Genomic DNA, 12,771 nt, shown 5'->3' with positions numbered 1-12,771 from the left:
ATTAATAAAGGATTAAATATTGTTGAGTAACACATGTAAAAGGTGCCATGCTAGATGATGGTAACGCAAAGCTGAAAACTATATTTATACATGGTGAAATAAAATTATTTTATTTTATGAAATAAATAAAGTAGTAAATGTACTTGTTAAAATAGTTTTACATATAATGGGAGTATCTATATGTTAACATATATGATTTTATATAATATTTGTTGGTACAATAACAATGAATACTACAAAGGCATTTTGGGGAAATTACTTTACAGAACTAGAAAAAATAATAACAGTGTGTATCTGAAAGAACAAAAGGTCATGAATTAAGGGAATTAATGAAAAAAAATGCAAATAAAGGTGGCCTAGATGTACCAGACATAAAACTATATTATAAAGCAGCAGTCATCAAAACCATATGGTACTGGCTAAAAAATAGTATAGTCCATCAGAGTAATATATTAGGTTCACAAGCCACAATAGTCAATGACTATAGTAATTTAGTATTTGATAAACCAAAGACTCCAGCTTTTAAGGTAAGACCACTATTTGACAAAAATTGCTGGGGAATTGGAAAATAGAATGGCAGGCAATAGATATTGACCAATACCTAACACCCCATACCAAGATAAGGTTGAAATGGTTTAATGATTTTAACATAAAGAATGTTACTATAAGCAAATTAGAACAAAGGATCATCTACCTCTCAGATCTGTGAAGGAATTTGGGCTAAAGAAGAACTAGAGTACATGATGAAATACAAAAAAAACCAGTTCCTATATTTAAACTTATGACCTGTTTTTGATGTATGTGAATTCCTTATTTTTACTTTTCCTCCTTCATTTTGAAAGGAGCATCAATGATTTTGTTTTTAGGTTAAACACTTTTAATTTCAGACCACAAATATTCTGATTATATTAATGATTAGATGTAAAAGTTAAATATAATTGTCCACATATAAAACTTAAAACAGAAAATATTTCATTTTAATTCTGAAGTCACACTTAAGAACTACTTCTCTTCATAGGTCCTCTTCTTTTTCCTTTTAGAAACCCCTTTTGCCTTCCCTGCCGTACAATCTTCATACTAAGTACAGTTTCAGCAGCACTAACCCCTTTGCTGATTCTCTACAGCTCAACGCTGACAAGGTTGGATAATGCCATTGGCATGCAATTGCTCTTCCAAAAGTTCTGTGTGCTTTGTTACTGCTTTAGTATGTTCTTAGTTTACAGTATCAAATTTGATGGGGGGGGGGGTGCGGGGAGGGAGAAAGGACTTCTTTGCATTTTTTAGTTAAGCATGCACATACTCTTTTAAAGAAGCTGTCTATAAATGCCTTTTAGTGGATGCAGTTCATTTTTCCAGTTGAAATGAGATGACCCTTTTGAACTGTAAGGGTGATTGTTATATGTCTGTCTGGTGTGTCTTTTTGTGCACTTTTGGTTTTTTAAATGTTAACATTATCTATAAATTTTTTTCTGTTCAATTTTTGAAAACAGTTGTTTATGAAAATTTTGTAGTGTTGCAAACAATTTTAAAGTTACTTCAATTTTGTCCATAGTTGTGGACAAATAACGTAACTACTTATGCTGTCCTTATGGAATAGTGGATATGTGATTCTGTTTATATACATAAAATATTCAGATGATTAGTGCCTGGACCAAGAAGAAGCATGCCCTATTCAGCATCTATAGACTTTATCTGAAATTTAATATTCAGGTAATTTAGAAAACCTAGAAAAATACCTGCTCGCTATTTGAACATGGAAAGGGTTAAATTTACCATTCATGCTTATCAGGAAGCATTTCATGAATTACAGCAGATTTTATCCGTCTTTAATATCCAAGGGATTATATATTTTAGAATTGTGTATATGTAATCAAAGTTGATTTAATAATCCATAATATGTGGAATATTATTTTCTGTTACTGTAGGGTATACAGAATCCAGATAGAGTTACCTTCCGTTGTTCCCCAACTAATCCTTTTGCTCCCACACCATTTAAGGTTTGTCTCCATGTGTAGTTTTATAAAAATAAGGGCATGTGTTGCAGTTTGTATGTTGTGATTAGTGTTTGCAGTTCATATATATGTTTGTATGTGACATGTAATGTTTTTGGACTATCTGATGTTTTCTATTTTACTTGATATCCTGAAACCTATAAAATGTGTGTGTTAAAGGATTATTATCACTATCAAGGAATGTGTAAGGTACCAACAATGAGATAATTACATGAGCTCAATGGTAGCCTCTGTGTTAGTGTTAGTTCTGTTCTGTTCACCCTTCTATTAGGTAACAGGGTTACTCTTAAAGAGTTCATGGATTTTGGTATAGCAATATTTAGTTTTACATCTTACAATATGAAAATTTTACTTCTAAAAATAAAGAAAGTATTTAAAGAAGTATTTTTTAACAAGATAGTGTCTTCAAATAAGATAACATTCAGCAAATACACATTAAGTTGCTGCTGTGCTGAGAGAGCTGTCATAGTCACCATGGGATGTAGGAAACTTAAATAAGCCATAGATCCTGTAGGAAATAAGATGCACATAATAATTAATTAAAATAAACATTGCATAGAACCTATATCAGAGTTGCAAAGCAAAGTCAAGTTCAAGGTAGGAAAGTAATTTCTGATCTAGAGATAAGGGAAAGGATTTGATAAAGTTGGCTTGAACAGGGGTTGAAAGGCTTGTGAGGAATTCCATATAGAAAAAAGAAGGAAAGTTCTACATATGAGGCATAATGTGAGCTAAGACACAAATATGTTAAACAATAATAACAACAATAACACACAAAAATAACCTGGTTGTTGGGTAGAGGGTGGGCAAAAGTGTAGCCTATTTTTAGTTGTAACAGATATTACATGAATGGGGATGAAGCAAGATAAAACTGAAAAAGACCTAGAATTTCAAGGCAGAGAAGTTTGCTAACTACATTCTAATCTGACTAGAATTCATTTATAGAAGTCAAAAGTTTTGGGTGGAAGACATACAGTTTGCATTTCTATATTTACCACTCTCTTAAAATTTTGGGAAGCTTATGTTTTAAGTTAACTTATTGCTTTATTTGGTAAAACTTTCCTAATTCTTACTTTTCCATCATTTCTACTTATTATAAACAGTTGTCATTTTTTATAAATGAAATATTTCAGAAACATTCTTATAATTTATTATTAATAAAACTTGAGTGAATCAAATGAGCCATATAAAATTATACAGAACTCATCCTGGATGAGGGTTGGAGCAACCTCACATTTTTTTTAAGATTTTTTTAAGCAAAAGCTTAATTTGTTATAGCAATGTGCAGGCTAGTCAGACAACATTTTGGTAATGGAAAGAATCAATATATATAGCAAGCTTTGTTATGCAGCAGTCTTTGTTAATCAAAACCATCATGTGAGCAACACTTCTTTGTTTTGGCAGGGCAATTAATGTGCATAATAATAACCCTTCTATACTTTAAAGTTCCCATGTTCTTTTCTGAATCATTTTCTTTGTGTCCTGAAAAAAAACAAAAAACAAAAAACCTAACTTGGAGCATAGAATTCTATACTTCTGGAACTGAATTCAAATCTTGATTCTCTTCCATATGCTACTTATATAATCTAGAGCAAATCAATTAGCCTCTTTCTGGGTATCAGCTTCTTCATCTGTAAAATATGAGGCTAGATCATCTTTAAATGTCCTCCTATTTCTAGATCTTTGATACTATGGGCTATGAAATATATAATTACTTAATATAGTTTTTATTTTAATATATTATCATGAGACAGAATTTGCAGGTAGGAGGACTTAGACTTGTGTTCTGATTGAGATTAATACATGCCTGTCATCCAGACCAAGTTATTTAATTTCACTACTCTAAGTCAAAAAGGTCAAACACACTGATGGGCTTCATGTGAGTCCACTTATTCTGAATACTATTCAAATCAGATTAAAATATAATTGGAAAATATTCATTAAAATAGGTAAAAAGTGACTAAGACAGATATTACTATATAACTTTCAAAATCAAAATGAGGACTATAAGAATCCTTTTATTTAGTTTAGTCGTCCCTCTTTTGATTCTGTCACTCTAGGAAAATTCTCTAAGACTAAATTGTAGAGAAGGTTTTGCTTTGTTGTGGGAGAGAGGTTTCCTTATCCAGAAGAGACTTCTTCTAATCAAATCACAGGTTCAGTTGCTATTTCAATTTTAACACTTTTTTTTTTTTTGGAACAAAAATCATAATTATTTATTTTGCACCTAATATTATATAACTAGGTATTAGAAATTCGTTACTAAAGGGATAAATTTTAGGCCCTTTAGGCCCTGCCTAGGCTTATATGTATAAGAAACAATGAATAGTAAAATGAAATACAAGCAACAATATAATAGGAAGAAGAAAAAGGAAAATGATGAGTGTAACTTTAGGGACACCAGAGAAAGCTTCATGAACAAGGAAGAATTTTAGCTGAAAGTTCATAGTACTTGCATTTCTGGGCTTCTTTCCTTTCTGTGGAAATCAGTATTATAATTGTGGCTGTACATATATAATGTATGCCCAAACTATTTACTGACTTTAATAGTGATTTAGTAATTGTTTTTCTGCTAGATACTTATAACTATATACACATGAGTATAAATAGATCCAAAGTGATATGTATATATATATGTGTGTGTGTGTGTGTGTGTGTGTGTGTGTGTATGTAGGTAGACACACACACAAACACATACACATATACTCATACACAAACACATATATAAATATAATCACTATCATTTTGAATTATCATTTTAGTTAGAGAAAATATTTTCAGTTATTCCTCTTCTCTGAAGGTATTTTGGCCTGGGCTCATTTTTTCCAAGACTATGAAGATTTATTCCAAAATAGATCTGTAGCTTTTTTTTTTTTCATCAAGTTGGGATTGGACTAGATGATCCTTTGAGGTCCCATCTTATTCTAATATTATTTGATTCCACAAAGAGAAGAATGAGGAAGTAATAGTAATGATAAAAGGGATTTATATGGTACTTAAAGGTTTGCAAAATGTTGTATGCATGCTTTTTCATTTGTAGAGTTGAGGGCTAGGTAGATTTGATAATCCTGAGTTCAAAGCTCATTTCCTTTATAAGAGAGATAAGTGAAGAATGCATGCAAAAATTCAACATAAATCTAAGGTGTATGTTTTGTATACATTTCTGTTGACTGACACAATGTCTCAGTTAACTTCATTTTAATTTCTTGGACGGGACTGCCAGACCCCCTCAAGCCTCACATACTCCATCTGCATATTCATGAAAACATTTGAATGAAGGGTTTTTTAAAGGGGAAGTTTATACTAATTTTCCATGATAGTCATTTCAGTCTTCAAATTGAGTGGTTTTTTACTTCAAAAATAACACTTAACATGCTAATAAATTGTGTTTTGAGCATTTGTTTTATTGAGTACATTTAAACTTTAACTGAATTGTCTATCATTGTGATCAAATACCATCACTTTCCTCTATGTCTTTCATTCCACAGTCTTATTGCTATGTGTTTGAAACATTAAAAGTCATAGCTATTGTTATTTCCTACTTTTTTTTTTTCATTCTGTGAAGTTTTTTGGTCCTTAGACTGAACATATTTACTGCATTCTTCTTGTTCTCCACAGGCATCTAGTCAGCTGGATTCAGAGCCTGAAAAGACTTCATTCCCCAGCTTGTCTCTGCCCCCTCCTTCAACATTTTCTGGAATGAGCAGTGATACTGAAGAGTCCTGTTCAAGCAAAGTCTCAGAAGATGGTGACAAAGAGGATGAATTTGGCTACAGCTGGAGTAAGTTGGTATGATGTTAGAAGGAGTGTTGTTAGAGATTGATCAGTCAAGATTTAGGGTCAGGTAAATAACTGTGTAATTTCCTTAAATTGAATAATCTGAAAAAAAATTCATGGTTTTGCTTGAGTACAACACATGTTCCTGAGGCAACAAATCACATTTTTCTTTCTTTTTAAAAACCTCTTTATACAGATTTTGCCATTTATAGTGTTTACTACAGAGAAACTTCCATGAAAGGAAGAATAAATGGCTTTTCTTTGATGATTAAATTGTTTGTAAATAATTATCTTGGTATGCATGTAAAATTGGAGATAATCTAATCATTGTGGTCTTTTGGCCTCAGCTTAGAGACAACATGATGTAGTAAATGAGCAGTAAACTAGACCTGAAAGCTAAATTCTTTCTCACTTTGTAAATGTGAGAAATTAAGAAATTTCACTTTTATTTATTGATATGCAAAATAAAGAGAGATTCCAAGAGCTACTCCTGTTTGTAGTCATGTTTTTAGGATTACAATCTCAGAAATATTTATTTTGCTGTGTTCAAGATAAGTACTCTAGTATACAAGCAGTTTTCCATCTGGATAAGGCACTCCAGCACAAGCTTCCCCATAGATAATTCAGACAATTTGGGTTTTCGCCCTGGTTCTGCCACTGACTAGTTTCATTACCTTGAACAAATCAATTTAATATCCCTGTATGTCATTTTACTCATGTACATTAGACAGACTTCTGATTAAATTGTATCCAAATTACTTTGTAGCTCTCAAATTTTTTTTCTTTTAATAAATGAGCCATTCAAAAAAGCAAAGGAAATTCTTTAATTTTGCCAAAGCCGTTACAAAATAGAGCATCATTTCTTTCTTTCTAAAATTTGTTCATTTCAAAAAATGGCATAGGGTTTTATAAGGGTGAATGTTGAAAATTTATCCATGTGTATATTTTGAAAATAAAAAAGCTTTAAGAAAAAAAATAATGACAGGAAAGTGGACAAGCAGTATAAAGTATATAATAATTATTAAGTAGTCAGTGGTGTTTGGAGATTGAAACTAAGTAAGGATGATCAAAAAGCTTAGACATAATTAACTCCTAAAACTTGCTCACTTTGTATTTTGCATAGAAAATATCCTTCAACGCTATGGAACCTTAGCAGGTGAACTCTTCATGATTGAACTGGAAAAAGGCCGAACTGGTTTGGGCCTGAGTCTTGCTGGAAACAAAGATCGATCGAGAATGAGTGTTTTTATAGTTGGAATTGACCCAAATGGTGCAGCTGGAAAGATGGTCGACTACAGATTGGAGATGAACTTCTAGAAGTAAGCTCCTGTGAACACTATTCAATGTCTCTGAAGGCAAGAAAATTTTAGTGAAAAGAATCACCAATTTACAATGAGCAATAATTCATTTTTATTTTATTGTTTAAAAAAAAAAAGATTAGTGTCTCATTGGTGATTGAAGGTCCAGTTGGCCTTACCTAAATACCATGGATAAATTACCTAGCTCCTTATTTGCTAATCTATAAAATTGGAATTATAATACCTCAATTACATATCTCACAGGATGAGTGGTGAAGAAGATGCTTTGCAAAAATAAAGCACTATAAGACATAGTATAAAATATCAGCACATTCTAGAACTTCTGTTGCCTATGAGTCAAACAGAGACTCATTTGGGATTGTGACTGTTGAGATTCCTGTTAGGTACTGGGAAACTGGCAGCAGTCACAGCAGGAAAATCCTCTGAATAATTTGAATAGCCTGTAAATTGATGAGAGAGCCAGATCGCAAGTGACTGGAGCTAATAGAAGACGGCAAGCTCCAGTGACTTCCTGCTTGCCTGACAGATGCCTTAGACTACTAGTGCACATGGTGACTAATCTTAGACACTGCATGGTTATTAAACTCTGTATGTATGTATGTATGTGTGTTATGTCTGGGGTTAGGGTTGGGTAAGAGAGACAGAGGACAGAGAGACAGACAGAGAAAAGGGAGGAAGAGAGTAAGATTATCTTTATCTCCATCCTCAGAAAGTGATGGTTAATTATATGTATGTGTATACATATATGTGTGTGTAAACATATGTGTATGTACACATTTGTATACATATATGGGTGTATCTATATCTATACATATAGATAAAATGTTAAGGTTATTTCATCAGAATGATCAAAAGTAACATGGTACGCTTTTATTAGATAGTAGTTTATGAATCAACAAAATCTAAATTTCAAGGCAAGTTTATATTTGTTTCATACAGATAAATGGGCAAATTTTATATGGAAGAAGTCATCAGAATGCTTCATCAATAATTAAATGTGCCCCTTCAAAAGTAAAAATCATTTTTATCAGGTAAGCCATATTTTTCTACTAGTTTTCTGTTATGGGCCATAACTTGAAACAAGGTGCTAAGTCAGTGGAATTGATAGAGACAATAGTTATCTAATTTAGCATGGTTCAATATGATTGATTTAATCCTACAAGGAGATGTTATGGGCCGGAACTTGAAACAAAGTACTAAATGGAATTGAGGAGAAAATGGTTAAATCTAGTTTAGCATTGATTTAATCCTACAACAAAAAATAATGGTTTCCTAGTGGTATAATGATTGATGTATACTCAGTGTGGAACATATAAAGAGGAGCTCTCAGGGCCAGAAGGGACAAGCACACTAGCAGCTCTCAGAGCCTCAACCAGGATTCAGTCGGGGAGATTCAGAAGCCAGAGCTCAAGCTCTTGGAACCAAGACTACAGAAGGCCTTTAAGAAAGCTAATCAGTCCGCAGGAAAAGGAGACAAGACTTGGAAGGAGACAATAAAGGATATGGACTTTAATACCTGGCTGCATTTTGGGGTGATTACTGAACTGAAATGAAGGCTGTCCCCAAAAGCCTCCCAAAAAACCTGCTCCCAAAGAAGATTACATTTTAGAGAAGAATATTACAGTTTTCCAAATGCTTTAGCTAGAAAATCAACTGTAAATTCTATCCTGTATTCAAAGCATAGATGAAAACCAAATGTATGTGCTTTTTTGTTTGCTTGTTTGTTTTTTAATGAATATCACAGATTTGGTTTGGGGGACCTGACTGCAGGCAGACATTATTTATATTGAACTTAATATGATTATATTTTGTTTTTTAGAAATAAAGATGCAGTAAATCAAATGGCTGTTTGTCCTGGCAAAGGATTGGAAGATTTATCTTCTACGGTAGAGGCTCTACAGAATCAGGAGGTATCTTAGTTATATATTTTTTTCTTTCTGAAAAAACTTTATTAAGTGCTCTGTAGAGTGGTGTTTTTAAGTTAATAAGGACAATTGATAAGGTAATTGATATTGATACCTTATTTTTTTACATATTTAAAAGTCTTTTAATATATAATATTTCCCTTTTTTGCTATCGTCACTAGATTTGGCATCACATTTCTAGTCATATACCACACATAATTTAATTTTTTTTTTTTAATGCATGAGGCACCTAGATTACATAGTGGATAAAACATTGAGGTCTCTGTAGTCAGGAACACCTCGGTTCAGATCAGGTCTTATATTCCTAGTAGTGTGACCCTGGGCAAATCATAGAGGTTATTCTGTCTCAGTTTCCTCTTCCCTAAAATAGGATAATTATACCACCTACTTCCCAGAAGGGTTGTATAGATAATAATTGTAAAGTACTTTTCAATCTTTAAAGCATTATGTAAGTATTAGCTATGATTATGGCTAATTCTTCATCATTAAACAACACTTTTTTTTTTTTTTTATCCTAAATGCACCTTTGACAATCCATTTTTCCAAGTCTAGCCTTAATTCTACTTCTTGGGTTTCTGTCATTAAAATGTGCCCTTTAAGAACAATAATCTTGCCTGTTTCTTTGGGAAAGTATCCATTTTTAAATGCTGAGGAATTAAAACACTGCAAGAAAGCAATGAAAAATAGGTGTGGTGCAAAATCTAGCAATCAACTGACAAAACTAAGTTAGAACGGGAAAATCAATTAAATTCAGTTCTGTTTGATGGAAGTCAAAAGATTCTAGAGCATCCTAGTGATAGTAGAAATACATGCACATGCATATATGCACAATTATTGTCACAAATTATACCAAATTGCTTGTTCTACATAATTTTCACACAACTACAAATTTTAGTAATAATTTAAAACTATCTGATTCAAAATTCTCTAAATTAATCCACAAACTTTGGTTCATGAAATTATTAAAGCAAGTAAAAAAACCCCTTTTTGTCATATCAAGATGCACTAATGAACCAATATTTACTATCCATGATCCTCAGTTAATTTCTATTCATTTAAAAAAAAAAAAACATTTCACAAGTATAAAAAATATTGTCTTAGGCACTACAGGAGTTAATACTCTAGGAGGGGAAAATGACATATATACATATATATATATATATATATGTATATATATATATACACACATACATACATATATATACATTCACATACATACATATATATATCAATAGAACTTTATTATAACATTATATAACTTATTATATGTTTTATATATATATATTTTTAGTTGGACATGTTTTTATAAATGCAAAATAGACACAAATATAACTATTATACTACCATAATATAGATATAGATAACAAATTTCTAACTATAAGAGGAATAGAAATAATAATTTTAAGAATTAATAGGTAAAGAGGAAGTGCTATGTATAGTCCGAAAAGGGCAACACAATTATCTCCTCAATGCTTTATTGATTTGAAGTGTCCTCTTTTCAATGCAGAATAATACACAAATTTGTTCTCTTTTTTATAGTACTTTGGAGTCCTCTTTACAATGCCATTTTCTCAGAAAATAGATAGACTCAGGTACATATGAACAGACACCTTTTCAATACGGTGAATCTGTGTCTGCTACAATCTTTGTTGGTTTTATAGTTAAAGTTGTGTGAGAGAGTAGTTCATATAGCTATTCATACCAGCTGAATGATGTTAGTATGAACAAAGCACTTCATTACTGGGAGTTATGGTTGCTATAAAAACAATGAAGCATATCTACAGTTTTCAAAAGGATATATTTAAATAGTAATTGATTTCATATAGAGGAGAAAAAATGAAAAAAAGGCTAATGGATTCTAAGTCAGGGTCTGCTATTTTAGGGCATTTGACTTTTTTAAAAGCAAGGATTTCAAACTTTATATGTGTTGTAGCTATCTCAGAATACTGTTTTTAAATGTTACACATGTATAAAGAAAACCCAATTACAATGAAATATAGTTCTTAAATATATTTTTAAAAGAAGTTTTTGAATCTCAGGTTAAGAAATTGCCTTGGAAACTTTTTACATAGTTACCTTATAGAAATTCTAGGCAACCTTGGAAAATCATTTAATTGTGAAGGTATATTTTGTCAGATGATTGCAAGTCAGTTTGGAAGATAACATTTATAAATTGCATGATATGCTAATAATAATAATAATAATAATAATGCCACTCTGTTGAATGGTTTAAATTAAAATGAATTTTTTGTTTGAAAATATACTTGAATTCTTTAAAAAAAAATTTTCTCCTTTAGGTTGAATTGAATATTACCAGTTCTGTTATAGCAACAGATTTCAATTCTTTTAAAAATGTTCACCATCTGGAACTTCCCAAGGTAAATCTACTTTAAATAGCCATGAAGCTTATGTGTCTTTTTCAAAACAATTTCTAAGTTATAGCTAAATAGAGAAATCACTTTCCTGAGAAACCTTTTATCATGGATAGTAAAAGTCAATCCATTATGCTCTAAATCAAGCATTTATTAAAGACCTGTAATGTTCTAGGCACTGCCTTACACACTGGCAAAACATATGTTAAGTGAAATACTCCCCACCTGTAAAAAACATAGAGAAGACCTAGATAAGTATATGTAACTTAAATATAAAGAAAATAAATACAAAATAGAGACTAATTCCAATTGATTATTTAGATTTGAAGCCAGATTGCAAAAGAGTTGATGAATGAGAGGTGAAGTAGAAGCAGCCTTTTGCTTTAATTTTGTCTGAATAGAGGAAGATCAATAATTGAGTCACGTATTTTCTGAAAGATAGCTGTTATATATTTTTTCATTTTCTATGAACCTAGATGTATTTTGTAATAAGCATTGAGTTTGACCACAAACCTACAAGAAATGGACATTTAAAAATATATTTAATTATTAAACTTGGGATTATAACCTGAACAATTTTAAAATAGTGATGTATCTTATTTGTTTTTGGAAATGTTTATGAATCTTCTCTTCAAGGTACAAGTGAATCACTCCAGTGTGGCTTATTTTAAAAAGACTTAGGACACATTTCATTTAGGCGATAGGGGTTTGAAAGAGAAGATAACTATTACACATGCTATCAAAAGAAACTTTGTTAATGTCACTCCTTAAAAACTTTCCTTTACTACTCCTGGGAAATTTAACATCCTGTTTCAATGTTGATCTTGTAACATGTGATAGATAATGTATATGTGTATCCATGTGTGCAAGTGTGTTTGTGCGTGTGTGTGTGATCAATACAAGAGTGAAGTGTCTTCTATCAATACAAGTTAGCAAACTCTCTGAAACAAAAAATCTTAGAGAGTTAGTCTAACACACTGAGAAGAAAATTGACCAAGATCACCTAATCACCTTGTGTCAGGTTTGAAGCTAGGTCTTCCTAGCTTTGCCTCTATGAGTTAAAATAACAAGAAGTAAAGAGACTTTTCTTTGTGATTTTGGGCCAAATAATGAATATCTTGAGTCTCAGGTTTCATATACTTAAAATGAGAATAATAATTGTAATACCTACCTTCCATAATCAAATAAACAGAGGTATTATAAGGATCAAATGAGATAATGTATATTATCTTGCAAACCTCAAAGCATTATATAAATGGTAGTCCTCCTCCTCCTCCTCATCATCATTAATATTTATAGAGTAAAACGGGGATATTCTAATAAATATTTAATAAGCTGGTTTGGGGCAGTTAGGTGGCATAGTGGA

General features: G+C 31.5%; 1 protein-coding gene across 1 annotated transcript in view; it reads left to right on the top strand.

Moving 5' to 3' along the window:
• Positions 1 to 12,771, top strand: part of MPDZ (multiple PDZ domain crumbs cell polarity complex component) — a 221,149-nt gene that overhangs the window by 164,528 nt on the left and 43,850 nt on the right. The window contains 7 exon segments of the mRNA XM_074282905.1: positions 1,041 to 1,139; positions 5,631 to 5,793; positions 6,913 to 7,068; positions 7,071 to 7,108; positions 8,048 to 8,139; positions 8,928 to 9,018; positions 11,331 to 11,411. Coding sequence (XP_074139006.1) covers positions 1,041 to 1,139; positions 5,631 to 5,793; positions 6,913 to 7,068; positions 7,071 to 7,108; positions 8,048 to 8,139; positions 8,928 to 9,018; positions 11,331 to 11,411 — 720 coding nt within the window.

Source organism: Sminthopsis crassicaudata, chromosome 1 (assembly GCF_048593235.1).
Source record: "Sminthopsis crassicaudata isolate SCR6 chromosome 1, ASM4859323v1, whole genome shotgun sequence".
NCBI lineage: Eukaryota > Metazoa > Chordata > Mammalia > Dasyuromorphia > Dasyuridae > Sminthopsis > Sminthopsis crassicaudata.
This window is presented reverse-complemented; position numbering and strand designations above follow the sequence as displayed.